Here is a 20,199-nt window from a genome sequence, read left to right on the forward strand (position 1 = left end):
TTTTTTTCATAAAAATATCAAAATGTAAACATTTAAATGGGTGTGACATGGTCAGTGCAATCACCTTGGCTCCAGATGCCCTTCAACAGACACAGCTCTAGAGGACGTGGGGGTGGGGAGGGGGTAGTGTGAGCCACAAAGTAGGAAGCAGAAGAACGAGGTTCCATCCGTGATCTATGGAAATTTATGAACGACCTTGGATGCCACTTCTATTTAACAACAAAATAGAGATAGCAGTACTTGCCTTCCTACCAACCGGAATCACTCGTTGCAGTGAGTGGAATAATGAACGTAAAAATATTTTTTAAGTTATAAATAACTATATTATAAGTGATAAGATACTTTCAAGACAGTTTTGCTGCTTTGAGAAGCATTTAAAAATGGAATGATGGTCTAACTATGTATTATTTTCTGTCTATTCCAAAAAAGGAGAAAAAATGTTTTGTTTTTGACAAAGATTCTTTTATATTTCTAAAGAATACATAATAAAACATTTTAGTGCATGGGGTCAAGTTAGCATAAAAATACAGTATCTCATTTCTTGAGATAAAGTATGAAAAAGTGCTTTGTAAATTCTACAGAGTTATATGTGAAGTTTAGCAACTTCTGCCACTTATATAAAAAAGTACACTTTGAGATGGGTGCTTACCTTCTCTTAGACGGTCTACTACAAAAGTAAAGCCTGTAGTTCTTGGATGTAAGACATATTCATATTTCTGAAGTCCATTCTTTTCAGCAAATTCATTACTTCGAGCCGTGCTATTTTCTAAACAAAACAATAGGCCATTAGAAGCCATAAAATAAAGGAAGATAAGTGAGGTAAGGAAATGGTGCAGAATTTCTTTGATAAAAATGGCAGTTAATTTTTCTGTAATTAATATAACATACTGAATCAAATGATAAGATAGAAATACTTTAGTAAATCCCTAACAAAGATCCTAGAGTTACCTACTTATTGGAATTTCGGAAATTTTATAATAAGGTATTAATAGATGTTTTATGACAGTTTATAAATTAATATTCAAATCCTTAAAATTCTTTAAGAGATTTCATAAAATAGTCAATATACAATGAAAACTGAAATACAGATAAAATACTAATAACTAAAATTTTCATAAAATAGTCATTACATAATAAAAATTGAAATACTAAGATATAAAGATGAAATAAAGTAAAACTAAAATAGTAATAAAACATAAGGATCTAGACATCCAGAAGACATAACTAACAATTTGCCAAATATATCAGATCAACATTTTTTTAACCCAATAATTTAGGGCTTCAGTGCAAAGTGAAATATCTGCCTTGCTCAGGCACAGAGCACACTAATATTACTAACCAACACCACTCCACGACAGAATGGGCACATGATTAGCACACCATGTACAAACATCTGAACATGGTTTGGCTGAATATAGTTACTGAGTCAAGTATATGTTCCAACTGTTGGCAAAAACTTCTTTTTCCATTCCATGAGGTAACTTTATAAGTTCCAAGAAGAACCAAACCCATTATTCAGCAATTATATTTGGAAAAAGTAAAGTGTTCAGAAATTTGGCCTTAGCTGCTGGGGGAGATCATGAAATACCTTCTGATGACAGCAGACGTTAGAACCTGCAATCCTCAGCGCCATCCTGAAATTTATAGACCATTCCAAGTCACCAGGAAAAAACCTATATGTAAAAATACTACTTTCCGAGGAGTAAATTTAAGACCACAGAATCCTCAAAATCTCAAAAAACTATACATGGATTCAACGACACTAAAATATTCAAAGAACACTCCTATAAATTGAGTCAAAAAATTAAACAGATCTCCAGCAAGTCAAAAGTAAAAGCTCTAAACAAGAAAAGTAATAAGCTCCTCTGACATTCATTTGAGGGGAATATTCTGGGCACGGGACTACAGAACAGTATTTTATAGACAACTGGCAGGACCTTACATGGGATGAGGAATCCCAGAGATACCACAAAGAAGAGTAGTTAACTACTCTTCAGTTTGCTCTTCCAGTTGGTCACAGACTTGGGGGATCTGAAGATAAAACTGAACGCTGTTGTAGAATGTGAATACAGGTGGAAGTAGTTCTAAAAGGCACAGGCACAATGTGGGAAGAAAGAAATAATCGCAGATCAGAGATGCAGATTTTCCCCTCCATGCCCACTTTATCTGCCCACCCCCAGACTGTGATTATTAGGACTGACAGACTAGCATCCCACTTTCTCACCACAGCCTCCTATCTCGTTAGCCTGCTCCCTGTCACACTCCAGTGCCAGCACGCCTACCACTCCAGTGAGACTACCAGCTGCTCGGATGTTCTCAAACCAGCCAGGCATATTCCCACCTCAGAGTCTGTGCGATGGTTCTTCCTGCTACCCAGAATGCCTTCTACCCAGACATCTGCATAATTTTCTGCTTTGTTCATTTAGTCTCTCCTTAAATAAGAATTTAAGGGGCCTCCTCAAACCACCTTATATAAAACAGCACCCTACGTCCCCATCTTTTATTACTCTCTCTCCCTCTCTCTCTCTCTCCTTATCTTGCCTTTCTGTACAGCATTTATGAATACCAGGCATATTTTTATTATTAGTTTTTAATGTTTTTCCTCATTAGAAAGTAAGCCTCATGAAAAGTCTCATGAAGAGACTTTTTTGTATATAAAGCTCCAGGCATTCATATATTTATTAAATGAATAAGTTTTACATACAAGGGTGTTTAATTGCATGTAATATTATATGATAGTTAAAACCTAGACAAGCTTTCCTTTCTAAACCAGTAAAACAAAACAGAAAATCATAATATACCAACTGTGATGGTTAATTTTATGTGTCAAATTGACTAGGCCAAAGTACCCAGATATTGGTCAACCATTATTCTAGATGTTTCTGTGAAGGTGTTTTTTGATGAGATTAATATTTAAATCAGTAGACTTTGAGTAAAGCAGACTATCCTGCATAATGTGGGTGGGCCTCATCCAATCAGTTGAAGGTCTTAAGAGAAAAAGACTAATCTCCTCAAGCAAAAAAGAATTCTGCCAGCAGACTGCCTTTGGACTCAAACTGCAACTCTTCCCTGGGGTTACAGCCTGTTGACATACCCTGTATATTTCTGACTTGCCACCCTCCAGAATCATGTAAGCCAATTCCTTAAAATAAATTTGCCACCCCCCCACCCTTTCCCTCGTTTTCTCTCCCTCTCTCTCTCTCTCTCTACACACACACATGCACACACACACACACACACACACACGGTTCTGTTTTTCTGGACAACCTTGACTAATGATGTGAGAGATTACAATATTAAGTACAAAGAAAAGTGTAATTCTGGTTTTCCAATTTTAAAATTACGTGTATGTGTGCACATATATATGCCTATGGATGTGTGTATGTATACGTGTGTGTGCGCGCATGTGCACGTGTGACCAAATGACCCAAAAACAATGGAGCAAAATTAGAATAGTGCTTCTTTATGGGCAGTGGGATTAGAGTAGTATTTGTGCTCCCTTCTATGTTTATAAATTTCCCCAAAATAACATATATTACTTGCATAAGCAAAAAAAAAAGTTATAAACAACAATAATATATGAAAATAAAATATAAAGTTACATTTAAACGTACTAATTTGAAAATGTGCAAACAAGCTGGATTCACAACTTAAAGAGGATTATAAAACATTCTCTTTGGGCTTAAAAACCCAAGTTTAAATGTGGTAGCTAAAAACACCTTTGAGTTAACAGATACGTTTTCAAACCAAAGGTATTTTACTAGCCTACTTAAAAAAAAAAATCATATCCCAACTCAAAACTATTTGTAAAATACTGTTTAAAAAAAATTTTTTTTTTTAACTTCAAGATCAGTCTATTTATTTCCTCTATCACAAATAGTCTGGCTTTTGCAAGTTGGCCTTAAAATGTAAATACTGTTTTAACTTTAAAAATATGCAACTACATCATGTAATAATGAGTACTCTGGACCCTGAAAATATTCAACTAGATGTTAAGTTCATCACCTAAAAAAGACACTTGAAAATACAGACTGAAAAGTTTTAAATATCTACTTTATAAACTCTGAACGTCTAATGTATGAATATTTTAATACTGATGTATCAAAGTAACAGCAACCCATGAGCTTTTATCCCATTAGCTTTTAATTACTAAATAACTTCCAAAGTTGCCACTCTTTAGTGTACATTTTGGCATTCACAAAATCTATCATTTCAGTAAATGACTTTCTATACTCTAATACAGATGATATTTCAATACTCAAATTTAAGTATTATACATTCTAAGGATTAAAAAATGTAAATATGGCTGGCTGGCCATTAAAATTTCCTAATGATAGTTCAGCTCTGGGAATCAATCAACTTACAACTAACAATATATTTTCAAGCTTAAACAATAGGCAGCCAATATTACGCTCAGTATTACCCTCTGTGACCCAACTACTATTAGAATTTTAACTATAAAAATCAAACATACTATACAGTAAGTATAATTTAGTACATCATACTAGTATATAAAAATTGCCAAGCTTCATTTAGCTCAGTTCCAATCTGTCATACATTAGTCAAAGATCTCTTCCTTGGTATTAATGGTAAATACTTCCCAAAATACTTTAATTTCTCTATTAACATATTACAGTTTGGTCACCCATTCACTTACTTAAGTAGTTGTGTAATTTGTATTTTCCATCTTGCACTCTTTTTTGGGGTACTGGGTTCCAGAAATTACTATGTCCACAGAGTGAATTAGACTTTTCATTTATATGTTCTCCTCTCAGGTTCTAAGGGTTGCCCTTCTTGGTAGCTCTTAGTTGCCTTGATCTAGTATTGAGGATTTAGAAGACAAGTTCACAGGGATCTCTCCGTACTATTCGTGAGTTTTAGATTTCAGTTCTATCCTGCTTCAGTCTGTCTTCCCTTGTACAGCAGACCTTTATCCACTGGGTCCTTCTCAAATTCTGCTGTATTTTTCTTAAAGTAACCAGGGTACTAAAGCTTTTGAATTTTGCTCTTTTAAGTTGAAGGATTCTATAAAACTACTTCCGGTTGTAGCTTACTTCCTCCCCCACCAATACTCATCAACCAGAGCAGTTCTTCTCTCTATCTTAAATCCTAGACTGCAATAGAAGGCTTCACCTGCAGAAATGACCTGTGGTTCAAAAAAGATGTGAAGCCCACTGATTTAGTAAGAATGAAAGACTGTATTTTGTTTTTAATCTTTTAAAGAATTCCTTGAGATCCACTGGCATTCTTGGCCTGTGTAATTTGATATCTGGGAAGATAGAAAAGTCCTAGATATATTCTCCTGTGTCCCCTCTACAACTCAACGATGGCTGAATTTTCTTTACGAAAAGGACAAGGCCCTTCCAGCTTATATTAGAGATAAGACTTTAAAAATACCAGGAAAAAGGCAACATACTAACTTAAATCAACAAGTGAAATTGGTTACTATTAGATCCTTTCCTTTTTTTAAAAATTAATTAATTAATTAATTGATTTGTTTTTGGCTGTGTTGGGTCTTTGTTGCTGCGCACAGGCTTTCTCTAGTTGCGGTGAGTAGGGGCTACTCTTCATTGCGGTGCACGGGCTCTAGGCATGCAGGCTTCAGTAGTTGTGGCACGTGGGCTCAGTAGTTGTGGCTCGTGGTCTCTAGAGCACAGGCTCAGTAGTTGTGGCGCACGGGCTTAGTTGCTCCACAGCATGTGGGATCTTCCCGGACCAGGGCTCGAACCCGTGTCCCCTGCATTGGCAGGCGGATTCTTAACCACTGCACCACCAGGGAAGCCCAGATCCTTTTCTTATAAGAAAGAAGTTGAAAAAAAAGGGTCTAATGGATAAATATGGATCTTGGAAGAGGACAGAGAATAGATATTTTAAAACTAGGCTTTGTTCTTCTTTCTCAAGATTGTTTTGGCTACTTGGGGTTTTTTGTGGTTATATACAAATTATATAAAGTAAAAGGCTGATATTTAAAGTATACCGAGACTTAAAATATAAAGCTCTAAGATGGCAAGTATAAATAATACCTCTTGGAGTTGCCCATCATAAACTCTGTGGGCTGGGCTTCCCTGGCGGCGCAGTGGTTAAGAATCAGCCTGCTAATGCAGGGGACATGGGTTCGAGCCCTGGTCCGGGAAGATCCCACATGCCACGGGGCAACTAAGCCCGTGTGCCACAACTACTGAGCCTGCGCTCTAGAGCCCACAGGCCACAACCACTGAAGCCCACGTGCCACAACTACTGAAGCCCGTGCACCTAGAGCCTGTGCTCCGCAACAAGAGAGGCCACCGCAATGAGAAGCCCGCGCACCTCAACAAAGAGTAGCCCCCGCTCGCTGCAACTAGAGAAAAAAAAACCTGTGCGCAGCAATGAAGACCCAATGCAACCAAAAATAAATAAATATTAAAAAAAAAAAAAAAAACAACTCTGTGGGCTGGAAACCAGGAGTTCTGGGTTCTGATGTGCTGCTGACTGAGTGACCCCAGGGATGGGCCATTAATCTTGTTGGTGTTCAGTTGCTTCATCTGAGGACTGAGAAGTTTAGACTAGATAGCTAGTTTTGGAGTTCCTTCATGTCTTAAAATTCTGTGATCCAAACCAAGGCTACCTTACCTGTGAGATCAGTCCCTTCTGGGAATATGAGGAGTTGAAGTGGTTCATGGATATCACAAAAATAATCAATCATGTCTTCAAAATGGCTCTTGTCATCCTTCCATTTCCTATGAATGAAGATATAGGCAGCAGCCTGCATGGCCCAACCTAGAAGCAATTTAACAAGTATTTATGTATAATTTTAATACCAATATCCATATATTTTTGAATATAATACTTCAGAGTTTTACTATAAATTAGTTACTTTCATAATAAGCATCTCATGATATACCTTAAATTCAGCACTGATCTTGGATTAAATAACAGATATACCAGAGAATATTCTTAAAGGAGTCTGCTAAATTCTGGAATTTGCAAAATTCTCAAAAACCTCTTTTCAAGCAAAACCTAGCTATTAAAATACCAAGGAGAAAAACTTCCTTAATATCTATCGGTACCTCATCCAAAGTTAACAATCCTAACTTAAACAGATATTTTAACCAAGTTACCTACAAGAGATGTATGACTGTGTGTTATCAGGCTTACAAAGCAGTAAGCAAGGGATTGTTCTCAAGCCATGTATACAAGCATTGTCTTTAATATTTCCCTTTCTATACTACTCAATTTCTAAATCCAATTGCTGTTTTCAGTGTAATCTCTTCTTCAGAGTTATTTTAAAAAGAAAATATGCAATGGCTACTAAACACGTTAATTAGAGCATATGCTGTGATCACATTCCCTTTCTCTAAGGCGAATTCAACCTTGCTAACTGAAGAGGCAGCTCTAGACGAGCCAGGTTTTTCCCAGCTGGCATCCCTCCCTGGCCAGAAATGACTAGAACTACTGTGGTAAATATCTGACTTAAGGCGGACAATCAATAGTCTATTCAATAGTCCATGAAGCGTGAAACCCTTGACACATACACAGTAACTGTCTTGGCCAAATGTTCTCTCTCAGGAATTTTACGTGGGACCATGGAGAAAACAAGTTGGTATGTAAGACAAATGGATGGACAAAAAAAGCAGATAATAGAGACAGTAGCACCTGAGGCAAAATAAAGGTAGTACACTATAGTGAAGACCTAAACAACAACTGCTGCTGAGGCACCTAAAGCTGATTGTGATCAAGAACAAAAGATAGTCTTCCACAATGGCTGGCCAGTCTTTGGGGTCACCTCTTGGATATCCCACAAGAGTCCATCTCCCTTACTGTCATGTGTATCTTTGCAATATACTTTTACTAGTTCAGCTAGAGGGGATGAGTGGTAGTTTCTTAAAAACACAACTAAAATAATAGTTATTATCATTTAGTAAATACAGTAGTGCCCTAAGAATATATAAAATTATCATTAAATCATGATTTAAAAAACTGTAGGACTTTATTTGGTTTGAATTAAGTCCAAACTAGAATACTGTATTCTACAAATATAAATAAGCATATTCCCAAATAATCCACATGTTAGTATAGGTCTTGCTGATAATGTGTCCAGTTGCTGCTCACCCACTGTATTTATTGTCAGTCATATCCACCTGTACTGGAATTGATCCCACACTTGCCCCCTCTTACATGTCTCCTCTTTTACCTGAGGACACCTACACCCACAGTGCAGTTTGTAGGTGGTATAACTCTGGAATGAGATTGCCTGGGTTAGAATCATAGTTACACCACAAACCAGCTGTTCAGCTTTAAGCCTTTGTCCCTCATTGACCCCAAACATAAAAATAAGCATAATGCTGCAACATTATTTACCTGATAGGAGTTGTTTTAAGAAATAAATTAAGATTATTTAGCACAAAGTATTCAATAAGTAATAGTTATTGTCATTATTATGATTAGGAAGTTACAATAATACCAAGGATATTGCATCAAGGAACATAAAAATGTAACCAAAAAAGTTCCCATTCACAATTGCCCACCCCTACGCTAGTGTTTTGGAAATTATAAACTCTATTTTATTATTTTAAAGGTCATGCTTAAAATTTTTTCACCTTTCTATTTTTACAAACATTTAAACTTAAATAATTCTATCAACTTTGAGTTAATAAATAATCTTCCCCCAAACAAAAAATTATGCTTTCCTCTTGTCCCTCTTCCAAGATTTGTAGAAATCATCCAATAGTTCCTCCAAATTGCTATTATTATTACTACTACTATTCCTTATGCTTCACAGAACGATTTTTAATTATTTAGACTTGACTCGGGTTAAGTTTGTTGGCTTCTCTTCTTATCATTGTTTCTTATATCCTATGTCCTTCTGTTAGCCCTCCTTAAGGAACCTGTTTCAAAAAAAGTTTGAGTTTTTGCATTTATGAAATGTATTTTATTTCGTTCTCAATTTTGGAGGCTAGCTTGGCTTAAAACAGAACTTGAGATTTTAAATCATTTTCCCCTCAGAATTTCAAAGCTGTTTTTCCCACAGTCTTCTTATAGAAGTCTGATCAATCAATCTAATTTCTGTAGATAATTTTTTTCCCTCTGGAAGCTTTATTTTCTCTTTATCCTTGGTTTTGTGAAACTTCACCAGTATGCAACTTTTTCATTAATTCTGCTCAGCAGTTGGTACACTCTTCCAATATGACTCTCTTTAACATTGGGAATATTCCTTCCATTATTTAAGAAAACACTATTTTTTCTCTTCTTTATTCTCTCAGACTTTCTATTTGGAACTTCTCTTAGATAGATGTTAAAACTTCTGGTTTTGTCCTCTCATACTTTTTATCTCCCTTCATTTGATGCTGTGTTTAAGGAAAATCTTTTAGCTTGGTCATCTAACTCATTAATTTGATCTTCAGCTGTTTCTAGTCTACTAATTGAGTTTATTTCAGCAATCAACTCTTTAATTTTCAAATTTTATGGACAAACAGCAAAAACTATAATAAGCTATGACAAGTACAAAGAGGAGTAATTTTTTAAAAATGTTCATTGAATGGTTACTATGTGCCTAGTACTGTTCTAAGCATTTTTCATTAATTAATTCAATTAATTATCAAGACAACTTTATGAATTAGGTAAAATTATTATTCCTATCTTATGGATGAGGTAACTAAGGCACACTGAGACTCACAGAACTAGTAAGTGGTAAAATCAGGTTTCAAATGCAGGCAGTCTGGCTCCAAAGCTGATGTTTTTAACCACGGTACTAAACAGCCTCTTTGCAATATATACTTGAATCTCTCTAAGGGTATTAGTTAAACACAGTATAAATTCTCCTCAGAGAAATGTCTATTCCTCAGAGAGTTTATTCCTAGACCTTCTTTAAAGCTGTGTATTTTTCTCAAATGTTAATTCTGCATTGTCCTCATATTTGTAAAGGATGTTCTAGACCGAACAATACTGACAGGTTGAGTGTATTTCTCCATTCCAAGTGAGAATATCTGTTGCTCCCTTGGGGGAAGGGAGCAGGAGGAAAACCCATGGGGCTGTGTCATAAAACTTTTCAAACATTATGTATATGTTTCAGAAATCCCAGAAAGGGAAGTAAAATGACTAAATCAGTCAGCCTCTTGGACATCTCCTCTGAAGATGTGATGATTCTTCCCCTTTGTGCTTTGCCTTCTCATGTTCCATTTATACATTACACATCACTAATGCTTTTGAATCTGTTTTACTCCCTTTAGCTTAAATGTTTTCTCCCTCTCATAAAAACCAAAGGAAGACCTCGTGAGTCTTTTTCTTCTCATTTCATTGCCATCAATACACGTTATTCACGTTTAAAGCAATATCCAGATTTTTCTTAACATTCTTGAGGTCCTCATACAGTTTTATGACATTTATTTCATGTCTATGGGCTGATAAATGACAGTGCAACTGATCCTGTCATTTGAAATTAGTCTATATAACTTGCCTGTTTTATACTTTTTCCATTGGAGGATATTCCGTCTATCACCTGAATTTCTCAGACAAGTACTGAAAGCCTGGCAGGTTTATAAAAATAGATTCTGTGGATGCTGGCATGGCTCTGTTACCACCATCTTCTTTCAAAAATCCCATTTACGTTACCAGCACTGCATTCTCAAAGCAGACAGGAGTAATCTCTAAGCGTACTCTATTGTCCAAAGGTATTCCATAATTTTAGAACCTGGTTTTGCTTGGCTTAAATTTTCTTTTATCAAGTTTTAGAGTCAGCTAGGAAAAAAAAAAAAAAAAACAACCAATTTACTTGAGTGTATTTTTAACATTATGCATTCTTTCTCCATAAAAAGTAAGCGCTTTTCAGCATTTTCTTTTTCCGTTTTTTTTGAATTTTATTTTATTTATTTTTTATACAGCAGGTTCTTATTAGTTATCCATTTTATACATATTAGTGTATATATGTCAATCCCAGTCTCCCAATTCATCCCACCATCACCCCACCACCACTTTCCCCGCTTCGTGTCCATACATTTGTTCTCTAGATCTGTGTCTCTATTTCTGCCTTGCAAACCAATTCATCTGTACCGTTCTTCTAGATTCCACTTATATGTGCTAATACACAACATATGTTTTTCTCTTTCTGACCTTACTTCACTCTGTATGACAGTCTCTAGGTCCATCCACGTCCCTACAAATGACCCAATTTCGTTCCTTTTTATGGCTGAGTAATATCCCATTGTATGTATGTGCCACATCTTCTTTATCCATTCATCCTTTTTTCATTTTAGTGTAGATGAATATACAGTTAACCCCTGGTCAACATGGGGGTTAGGGGTGCCTACCCCCAAGCACAGTCTAAAATCCACTTATAACTTTACAATCATCCCCTCCATATCCATGGTTACGCATCCACGATTCAACCAACCACAAATTGTATGGTACTGTAGTATGTATTTATTGAAAAAAAAAAACCACAGGTAAATGGACCTGTGCAGTTCAAACCTGTGTTGTTCAAGGGTCAACTGTAGTTAAGAGAATCATAAAAATATCTATACTACTCACCGATTGTACTAAAAACTGAACTTCAAAACCAGATTAATTCATCATTGTTGTCCATGTACTTATTAATTCATTACGGTATTTACTATGGGACTATGAATGCAATACCAGAAACAAAAAGCAATGTGCAAGAGATAAAACAAACTGTTCTCTTCAACATATTTTCAATTCTGAATAGAGGGTGTGGATGCAACCAAGGGAATATTACCCATAGGCCTCTATTAAATGAGAATGAGTGATAATATGAACAGATGCAAATTTTATATAAACTCGTATCACAACAATCATAAGCAAATACTATGTTTGCTGACTGTGTGGTTGTGCATAACAATGGTTATACAAACAAATACAGAACAAGTAAGTTCTAGTTCTCAGAATTTCAACCTATGTCAGCATTTAGCAAAATGCTACGCCAAGTTAGGGAAGCTCTGTCTTCTTTGAACTCACATTTGAAATTAGGTAATGCTCTCTACATCCCTCATCTAAGATGATTAACTTACATGAGGCTCTGGCTTTTAAAAACATGGGGAGGAGGCAGATAATCAATTCTACGACTTTTTCCTGTAATAATCCTTTTAGAGCATGCCTATATCATCAGGTTTCAAATGTGCTTGTGCTGAAAATACAAGACAGAAATCAAAGTATAAAATATGAGCAGACAGTTAAATAATATCCTAAAGGAAACTCAATTCTAAATATAATTTCAAATTTGAAAAACCACAAAATGGATAAAACCACCCTTACTGCACATTTCACTAGACTCCACAAAGAGATGATTATATCTACCTGCAGAGAGTAGAAAGTCTTGCTTGACATTGAAGAAATACCTATTTATTGATGGCTTTTGGTTGGCAAGATGCGATTTCTTGGTTATGATTACAGTTTCGGGGTTTACCCTATGGTGGAACCAAAAACCTGTTTTTCATACTATGTGAGATTTGCCATTTAATCAGTATTACAGATGAAGTGCCATCTGAGATATCTGTTCCTGTTGCAAAACTGATTCCTAAGCTATGTATATTACTAGCTCTATACACCGAGAGAGGCAGTAGCCACCAGCATGTGGTTGGCAGAATAATGCCCCCACAAAAGATATCCACATCCTAATTCCCAGAAGTGTGAATACATTACATGGCAAAGAAGAATTACGGTTGCTAATCTGCTGAATTTAAAATAGGGAGATTATCCTGGATTAGCCTGGTGGGCCCAACGTAATCATAAAGGTCCTTAAAAGTGGAAGATGGAGGCAGGGAAAGACTCAGTGCCAGAGTGAGGCAATGTGAGGAGGACTCAACTGGTTCTTGCTGGCCTTAAAGATGGAGGACGGGAGCCAGAAGCCAAAGAATGTGGGTGACCAATAGGAACTGGAAATGTCAAGGAAACAGACTCTACACAGAGCCTACAGAAAGGATTTGGTCCTGCAAATACCTTGATTTTAGGCCAGTGAGCCCCACATCAGACTTCTGACCTCCAGAACTGTGAGATAATAAATATGTGTGGTTTAAGGTGACTCCATTCATGGTACAAGCAGTAATAGAAAACTAATACAGAGCACAATCAGTGCCCAGATCTTAGTTTCTAACACCTTTCTTTAATCAAAGGAACTAGGGTTCCTTAGGAAAATGCTGAGTCTAGGGCTGGGGCAGGGAAAAATACAAGAATCTTGTACCACCAGAAAATAAGAAAATGATTAAAAGAAAAAATAAAATATGGGGACCCAAAAGGACATAAGAGCCAACCTGCAAAAACTCCCAATGGCCAAAGCTGGAACAATTTCAGCAACAAAATAAATAACAATAGTACTGGATTATAACCCAAAGAATAAAATAAATAAGTTCATACTGGCATAATTAAATGATTGAGAAGGGACAAATCTCCTTCACAGAATTGCTAATAAAATATGTACATGCTCCCCACTCCAAGGAGGTGAAGCTTAATTCCCCCTGCCCACAACCAGCCCTACCGAATAAAATACAGAGAGAGAGGAGAAAACATTAACTCTGTGGTGCAGAACCCTGGCAGACACCACCTTAACCAAATGATTACAATTAACATCACCCGTGATAAGCCAGGTTGATATCATGAACCCTCCTGATGCGATGAGAAAGTCACTTCATATCCGTGGGGCTTTTTCCCAAAACCCAAAACCCCCAACTAATCATGAGAAAATGTCATGAAAAACAAATGCGAAACAAACTCAAAATGAGGGACATTCTACAAAATATCTGACCAGTTCTCTTCAAAAGCACTAAAATAAAGACAGACTGCCACAGAATGGAGGAAGACTACGGAGACATGGTGACTTAAAAAAAAAAAAAAAAAAAGGGATCCTCAACTGGATCCCAGAACAGAAAAAGGACATTAATGGAAACACTGGTGAAATCTAAATAAAGTCTGTAGTTTAGTTAATAGTATTGTGCCCATGTTAATCTTTTGTTTTGACAAATGTTCCACAGCTGCGTAAGAGGTTAACATCAGGGGAAGATGGGTGAAAATAGGAAAATTTTCTGTACTGTCTTTGCAAACATTCAATAAACCTAAAATTATTCCATATAAAAAGGTATTTAAGAACATCTAATGTTAATGCAAACTACTGTAATTAAAAAATACATGAATAACAGCTATTTTGCATTCTAAAATCAAAGACCTAAGTGTTCTTACTTGGGATTCACTTACTATGCCGTTTATTTGATTGTAATAGTTGAAGATTATCAGTAACCACATTTCTAAGATATAGTTGGGACATTATTTTTATTGTGGAAGGACATGTTAAATCTTGGCTACATGATATGTCCCTGCCTGGTATTCATTACACAACTGTATGACTCTCAGAAATATCTGACTTCAAGCATAAGGAAAATAATTCCCATAAGATTTAAGGACAAGAATAAACAAGGGAAAAAAGGCCACATTGGGTTTCGTAAGCTCCCTTAACAATGACATATATAATAAACACAACAGCTAATTCAATTTTTCCCCAGTACAATGCTGCCTTTCTCTTTAAAAATATCATTACAATTTATAGGTACTTACTTAGCCACAAGTGAAAGGAAAACTGAAGGCACTAGAATCAAGTAATCTATTGAAATTAAGGTTGAAAAACAAACTATGAAGTACATTGGGTCCATCTCTCCTATCTTTTTACTATTATTGTAAAACACCCTTTTCAAAGTTGGCTCAAATTGATCATTGTAAGACTGACTTTATTTGTGTTTCTCTACTAAATGCAAAGTGGACTGAAAACCCTAAAGCTCCCCCCAAATTCTTTTACTTCTTTCTCCTAAAATTGCCCTTTATAAAAACATGCATTTTAGGTAGTTTTTAGAATCTACTTATTAATTTAGGCAAAGAAATTCTTCAACTTTCAGTACAACTGAGGGTACTGAAAGGCCTAGAGTCAAAATATGCTTCACAGCTCACATCTGGAATGCCTCGCAGCCTGAAGCAGTGCAGCTGACTGAGGTATTAGAGATGGTACACATCAACAGGATATCCAATTTAGGTAAAAAACCATAGTATAACTCCAGTAAGTAACTGACTGAATAACCTTAAAGCCCAGAACCATGTCTCCCAACCAAAGAATCTGTCAACTTCCACACAGCTCAGAACTTGAGCTTTGTTAAGAACTCAGCTAACACAGTCAAAACAAAAGCTTCATTTAAGTTACTTAGATCTCAGTGCAATCACAAAAAATTACTTAGTTCTCAATGTAATTCTAGAAAGAAGTATAATCCTGGTATACTGCCTGGCATATGACTTAACTAAATTAAACCTTTGTTCCCAATGGGTTTCCCTCCCTCCCTGGCAAAAAAAAAAAAAAAAAGCATCAATACTCATCTCAGCCAAGCAACCCTGGCAACTGAAACTACAAAATCAACTACAAAAACTTATTTTTCAACTAGCAGTAGAACAGCTAAGATGAAAATGATCTGTTATGTATCTGAAAATACACAGAGTTGTATGTGATATCTAGCCATAGAACTAAAATATTTTAATATACTGTCTACTATATTTCTTCTGACAGTTTTCATAAAAATCTTAATTCATGATAACCATTATAATAACATTTACTGAATGACTAAATCAATCGTTGGATACTTTTCTTTATAGATTGGTGAAATGTGGGAAAGAAGCTGTATGTATCAGGATGCTTTGGGCTATAAATAACAGAATACCAATCTGAAAGTCATATAAACATTCTGGGTGTATGTGTCTCACATAAAATGAAGTCTGGCCCCAAGGCTGGTTCAGAAGCCAGGCTCTCACATTCTATTTGGCCATCCTCTTGGATGCAAGATGGTTGCAGGAGCTCCAAGTATGATGTACTCTCACAATAATGTCCCAAAGTAGAAAAGGAGAGGCATTGTCCCTTCATGAACCTCTTTTCTCTTATTAAGGAGGAAAATCTTTCCCAGAGCCTTCTAACAAGGAGTTTCCCTATTAGGTCCCTTTGGTGGGACTGGCTGATAGGAGGCTGAGGAAGGCAATATGAGGTATTTTCATTCTCTGTCATGGGATGTGTGTATCATAGAAATACATTGTTAAAAATAGTAAAACATCCTCTCTGGCCTTTAGGTATTTAGTAACAAATGCAACAACACAGGAAAGAAGGGTGGTGTGTAACCTTCCATGATTTAGATACAGTAGGAAGCAATAAAACAATCAGTCTCTTGTGGCCAGGTGACAAGAAAATTTGCTGTAAGAGTAAGAACTACAGTTTAGTAATTAAGTAGCTAGGAATCCTTGACTAAAAGTCACCTTTGAAGATAGGTCACAGAGGGAGTGTCAAATATATGTGCTGTAGAGTAGCGGTCCCCAAACTTTTTGGCACCAGGGACCGGTTTCGTGCAAGACAATTTTTCCATGTACGGGGGTGGGGGGTGAGGGGTGGGGGATGATGGTTTAGGCGGTAATGAGAGCGATAGGGAGCAGCAGATGAAGCTTGGCTCGCTCACCCTCTGCTCACCTCCTGCTGTGCGGTCCGGTTACTAACAGACCGCACACTGGTACCGGTCCTCGGCCCGGGGGTTGGGGACCCCTGCTGTAAAGATTCCTTCCAGGAAATCTCAAGCAGCTGTTACTCAGGGTGACTAGTAACTAGTAATTCCTCACTTACCTGATGCAGGTAATAAAACTGATGCCTCGGATATACCGAAGAAACTGGTAGGAGTGGGGTGTTACTGATACCGACTCTTGAGGAGAGTCTTACTTCAATATAGAAATGTATTCATCTTATTCTCTGAGTTGTAAAATAGGAGAGCAGCATGAAGTGTTGTTAAATTTTAAAAGGGTCCACCAAATTGAATGGTGTCAAAGACATTCATGGCTTAAAGATGGTTCTAGTTTTAGTGAATGTCCATTTTAAGTAGGAGGAAGCTGGGTAGGAGAGGGAGTTTTCCCTCTCACTGGAGATAAAGTTGGGTATTATAAACTGTAAATATCTCAAATAGAAAATTATCCATTCTTTGTACTTACTATGTAATAGTTAATAAAATTAAGGTGACTTCAGTAAATTTAGTGATTCTTAAAACTGTGTGAGAAATATCTTTAAATGAATTTACATCTAACACTTATACATTAAATACAGTTAAAACTGAAATTTTGACCACATAAAATGGATTATCTTTCCAACTGATGTATGATGCCGGTTTTGCAGCATGTTCATGTGTAATAGCAGCATGTGCTATAACCACTGTTTCTCCAGTGTATTGGGCAAGGTGTACAATAGATTTTAACCAAGTAGTTTTTATTCATGGTCTTTAAAAAGAGAAGAATGCTTATAAAATGCCAAAGGCATATTTTTTAAATTCCAGTTATTTCTATAAATCAGATTTGACCAAAAAATTTTAATATTTTGGGAGACAGGTTATACTCAGGGAGGCCGGACTTAGGAAGAGCCTCTGACCCAGTTTCAATTATCCAGCTAAAACAGGACCACCACAGGAGCCTCTAAGGATACACTCAGACTTTGCATGCCTTGAACAAACTGAGAGTGGATAAAAGCATTCATCAGAGGCCATGTTGTTACTTCTTTCTTCTCCCTGATCTCATTCTGAACAATCTAGATATATTTCCCAATTTGTGGTTGTTCCTAGTTTTCACCACTACCTTATTGCAGTTTGAGAACAGTAGGATTATATGACAATCTACTTTGAAATCATGAGGAATATGTCAGGGAGAGTTTTAGTTTAATCCATGACTTGGTAACTTTTTAAATCACTATCCGTTTACTGTTTACTCCTCTTTTTGTGCTTTCTAAAAGCCTCAAACCCTTTTGCCACTCAAATGTGATTAATTAATGATCCAGAAAAACCAAGGAGCCATGAGCTGGGTGGGCCAGATGGCACACGAATTTCCTAGTACAAAAACACCAGGCAAATGGACTTTTCATGACACCTCTGGGTTTCATATTTCCTGCGTTGTTACTAAGTGGTTACGAAGTTGACTAAAAATAAAAATCTATGTCTAAACCACCATTATAAATAGTTGAAATCTGACTATCAGACATTTTTTCCTTAACATCTAATTTCACATACCTTAGCAGACTCTAAACAGTTTAGTTAGCTTAGCTTACCAAACTCTTTACAACATGAACTGGAATCTAAACACTCTTAATGGTTTCTTCCCTAGCCTGTTAGGTAAGTCTGTTACCTCCATACTTTAAGAAAAAACTTTCAAATTCTAAATTCTCATCCATTCTCCAAACTGGCAATACAGATATAAAATATTATTTCCCTTTGGTCATTCGTAAATGAACTAAAGGAACCAGATAATTATATTCCAAAATCTGGTAAGCAAACATTTATTTAGAAATAATTATACATAGCAACATTAAATACACCCTAAAGTCATGGCAAGTGTCAACAAACTAAGTCTAGCATAGTCTGAAGCAGGATAGAGCTGACCAATAGGACACATCCATTCTCTTCCCTTTCTTTCATTTTCCCCTGCAAACTCCAACATTAATATTCCATTTGCAAACACATTCTGTTTTATTTTTCCTGCCTACACTTTTGCCTTGCTTAATTTACTTTGCACTTATTCACTTTAAAGATTCTAAAATCGGTTTTTTCTTCAATCCAAAATCTGTTCTCATTAATGGTTTGCATTTTTATGAAATCCTGTCAAGTCTACAAATACTTTAAGAGCCTACAATGGTGAGAGACACCGTAAGGAGCTTATATCTTTTGGGAAAAGAAAATGGGAAAGCTAAGAATGAAATACTTACACAGAAACTCAAACAAGAGAGAAGACAGTTTAACAATGTTAAAAATGAGTATAGGGCTTCCCTGGTGGCGCAGTGGTTGAGAATCTGCCTGCCAATGCAGGGGACACGGGTTCGAGCCCTGGTCTGGGAAGATCCCACATGCCGCAGAGCAACTGGGCCTGTGAGCCACAACTACTGAGCCTGCACGTCTGGAGCCTGTGCTCCACAACAAGAGAGGCCGCGACAGTGAGAGGCCCGCGCACCGTGATGAAGAGTGGCCCCCGCTCACCGCAACTAGAGAAAGCCCTCACACAGAAACGAAGACCCAACACAGCCAAAAATAAATTAATTAAAAAAAAAAAAAAGAGTATAGGGGCTTCCCTGGTGGCGCAGTGGATAAGAATCTGCCTGCCAATGCAGGGGACACGGGTTCGAGCCCTGGTCTGGGAAGATCCCACATGCCGTGGAGCAACTAAGCCTGTGCGCCACAACTACTAAGCCTGCACTCTAGAGCCCGCGAGCCACAACTACTGAAGCCCGCGCGCCTAACACCTGTGCTCCGCAACAAGAGAAGCCACCGCAGTGAGAAGCCTGCGCACTGCAACGAAGAGTAGCCCCTGCTTACTGCAACTAGAGAAAGACCGCGCGCAGCAACAAAGACCCAACACAGCCAAAAATACATAAATAAAAATATATAAATTTATTAAAAAAAAATGAGTATACCATTGCAGAGTAGGAGGAAGTAAAGATTAGGTGGTCAGGGAAAGAGAACATGGGTCTGTGAGACACCAGAAAAACCAGAGGTCTAATATGGATCTCTGTAAGGCAAAAGGTGGGAGGGTGGATGTCCCAAAGGGAACTACAGAAGTAACAGGCAGCAGCAAATAACACTCTACTGGCATTTAATTTAATCCTCACACCACCCAATAAAACTGTACTACTTCTTTTTTAAATTGAGATGTAACTGATGCATAACATTACATTAGTTTTAGGTGTACAACAAAATGATTCCATATATGTACATGTCACGAAATGACCACAGTATGTCTAAGTTAATGTCTATCACCACATAGTTACAAATATTCTTCTTATCAGAACTTTTAACATCTACTCTCAGCAACTTTCAAATATACAATAGAGTATTAACTATAGTCACCATGCTGTACATTACATCTGCATAACTTATTTAATGACTGGAATTTTGTGCCTTCTGAGCAACTTCACCCATTTTGCCCACCCCCAAATCCTGGCCTCTCTGTATCTATTCAGTTGGGTTTTTGGGGAATTTTATTTTATCTTATTTTATTGGTTTTTTTATTTTGGGAGACTCCACAAATAAGTGAAAGCATGTGGTATTTGTTTTCCTCTATCTGACTTCTCACTTAGCATGATGCCCTCGAAGTCCATCCAGGTGATATAAATGATGGGATATCCTTTTTTATAGCTGAGTTAATATTCCACTGTCTATATTTACCATTTTCTTTATCCATTCA

General features: G+C 36.8%; 1 protein-coding gene across 8 annotated transcripts in view; it reads right to left on the reverse strand.

The window, feature by feature from the left end:
• The window catches only part of LCLAT1 (lysocardiolipin acyltransferase 1), a 261,860-nt gene that overhangs the window by 82,584 nt on the left and 159,077 nt on the right, over positions 1–20,199 (reverse strand). For all 8 annotated transcript variants that reach the window (XM_082426157.1, XM_082426159.1, XM_082426160.1 and 5 more), the window contains 2 exons: positions 6,610–6,756; positions 650–766 (listed from right to left, as the gene is read on the reverse strand). In XM_082426157.1, the coding sequence (XP_082282283.1) occupies positions 650–766; positions 6,610–6,756 (264 nt within the window). The remainder of the gene's footprint in view (positions 1–649; positions 767–6,609; positions 6,757–20,199) is intronic.

This window comes from Balaenoptera physalus, assembly GCF_965194825.1.
Source record: "Balaenoptera physalus genome assembly, chromosome: 15".
In the NCBI taxonomy this organism is placed as follows: domain Eukaryota; kingdom Metazoa; phylum Chordata; class Mammalia; order Artiodactyla; family Balaenopteridae; genus Balaenoptera; species Balaenoptera physalus.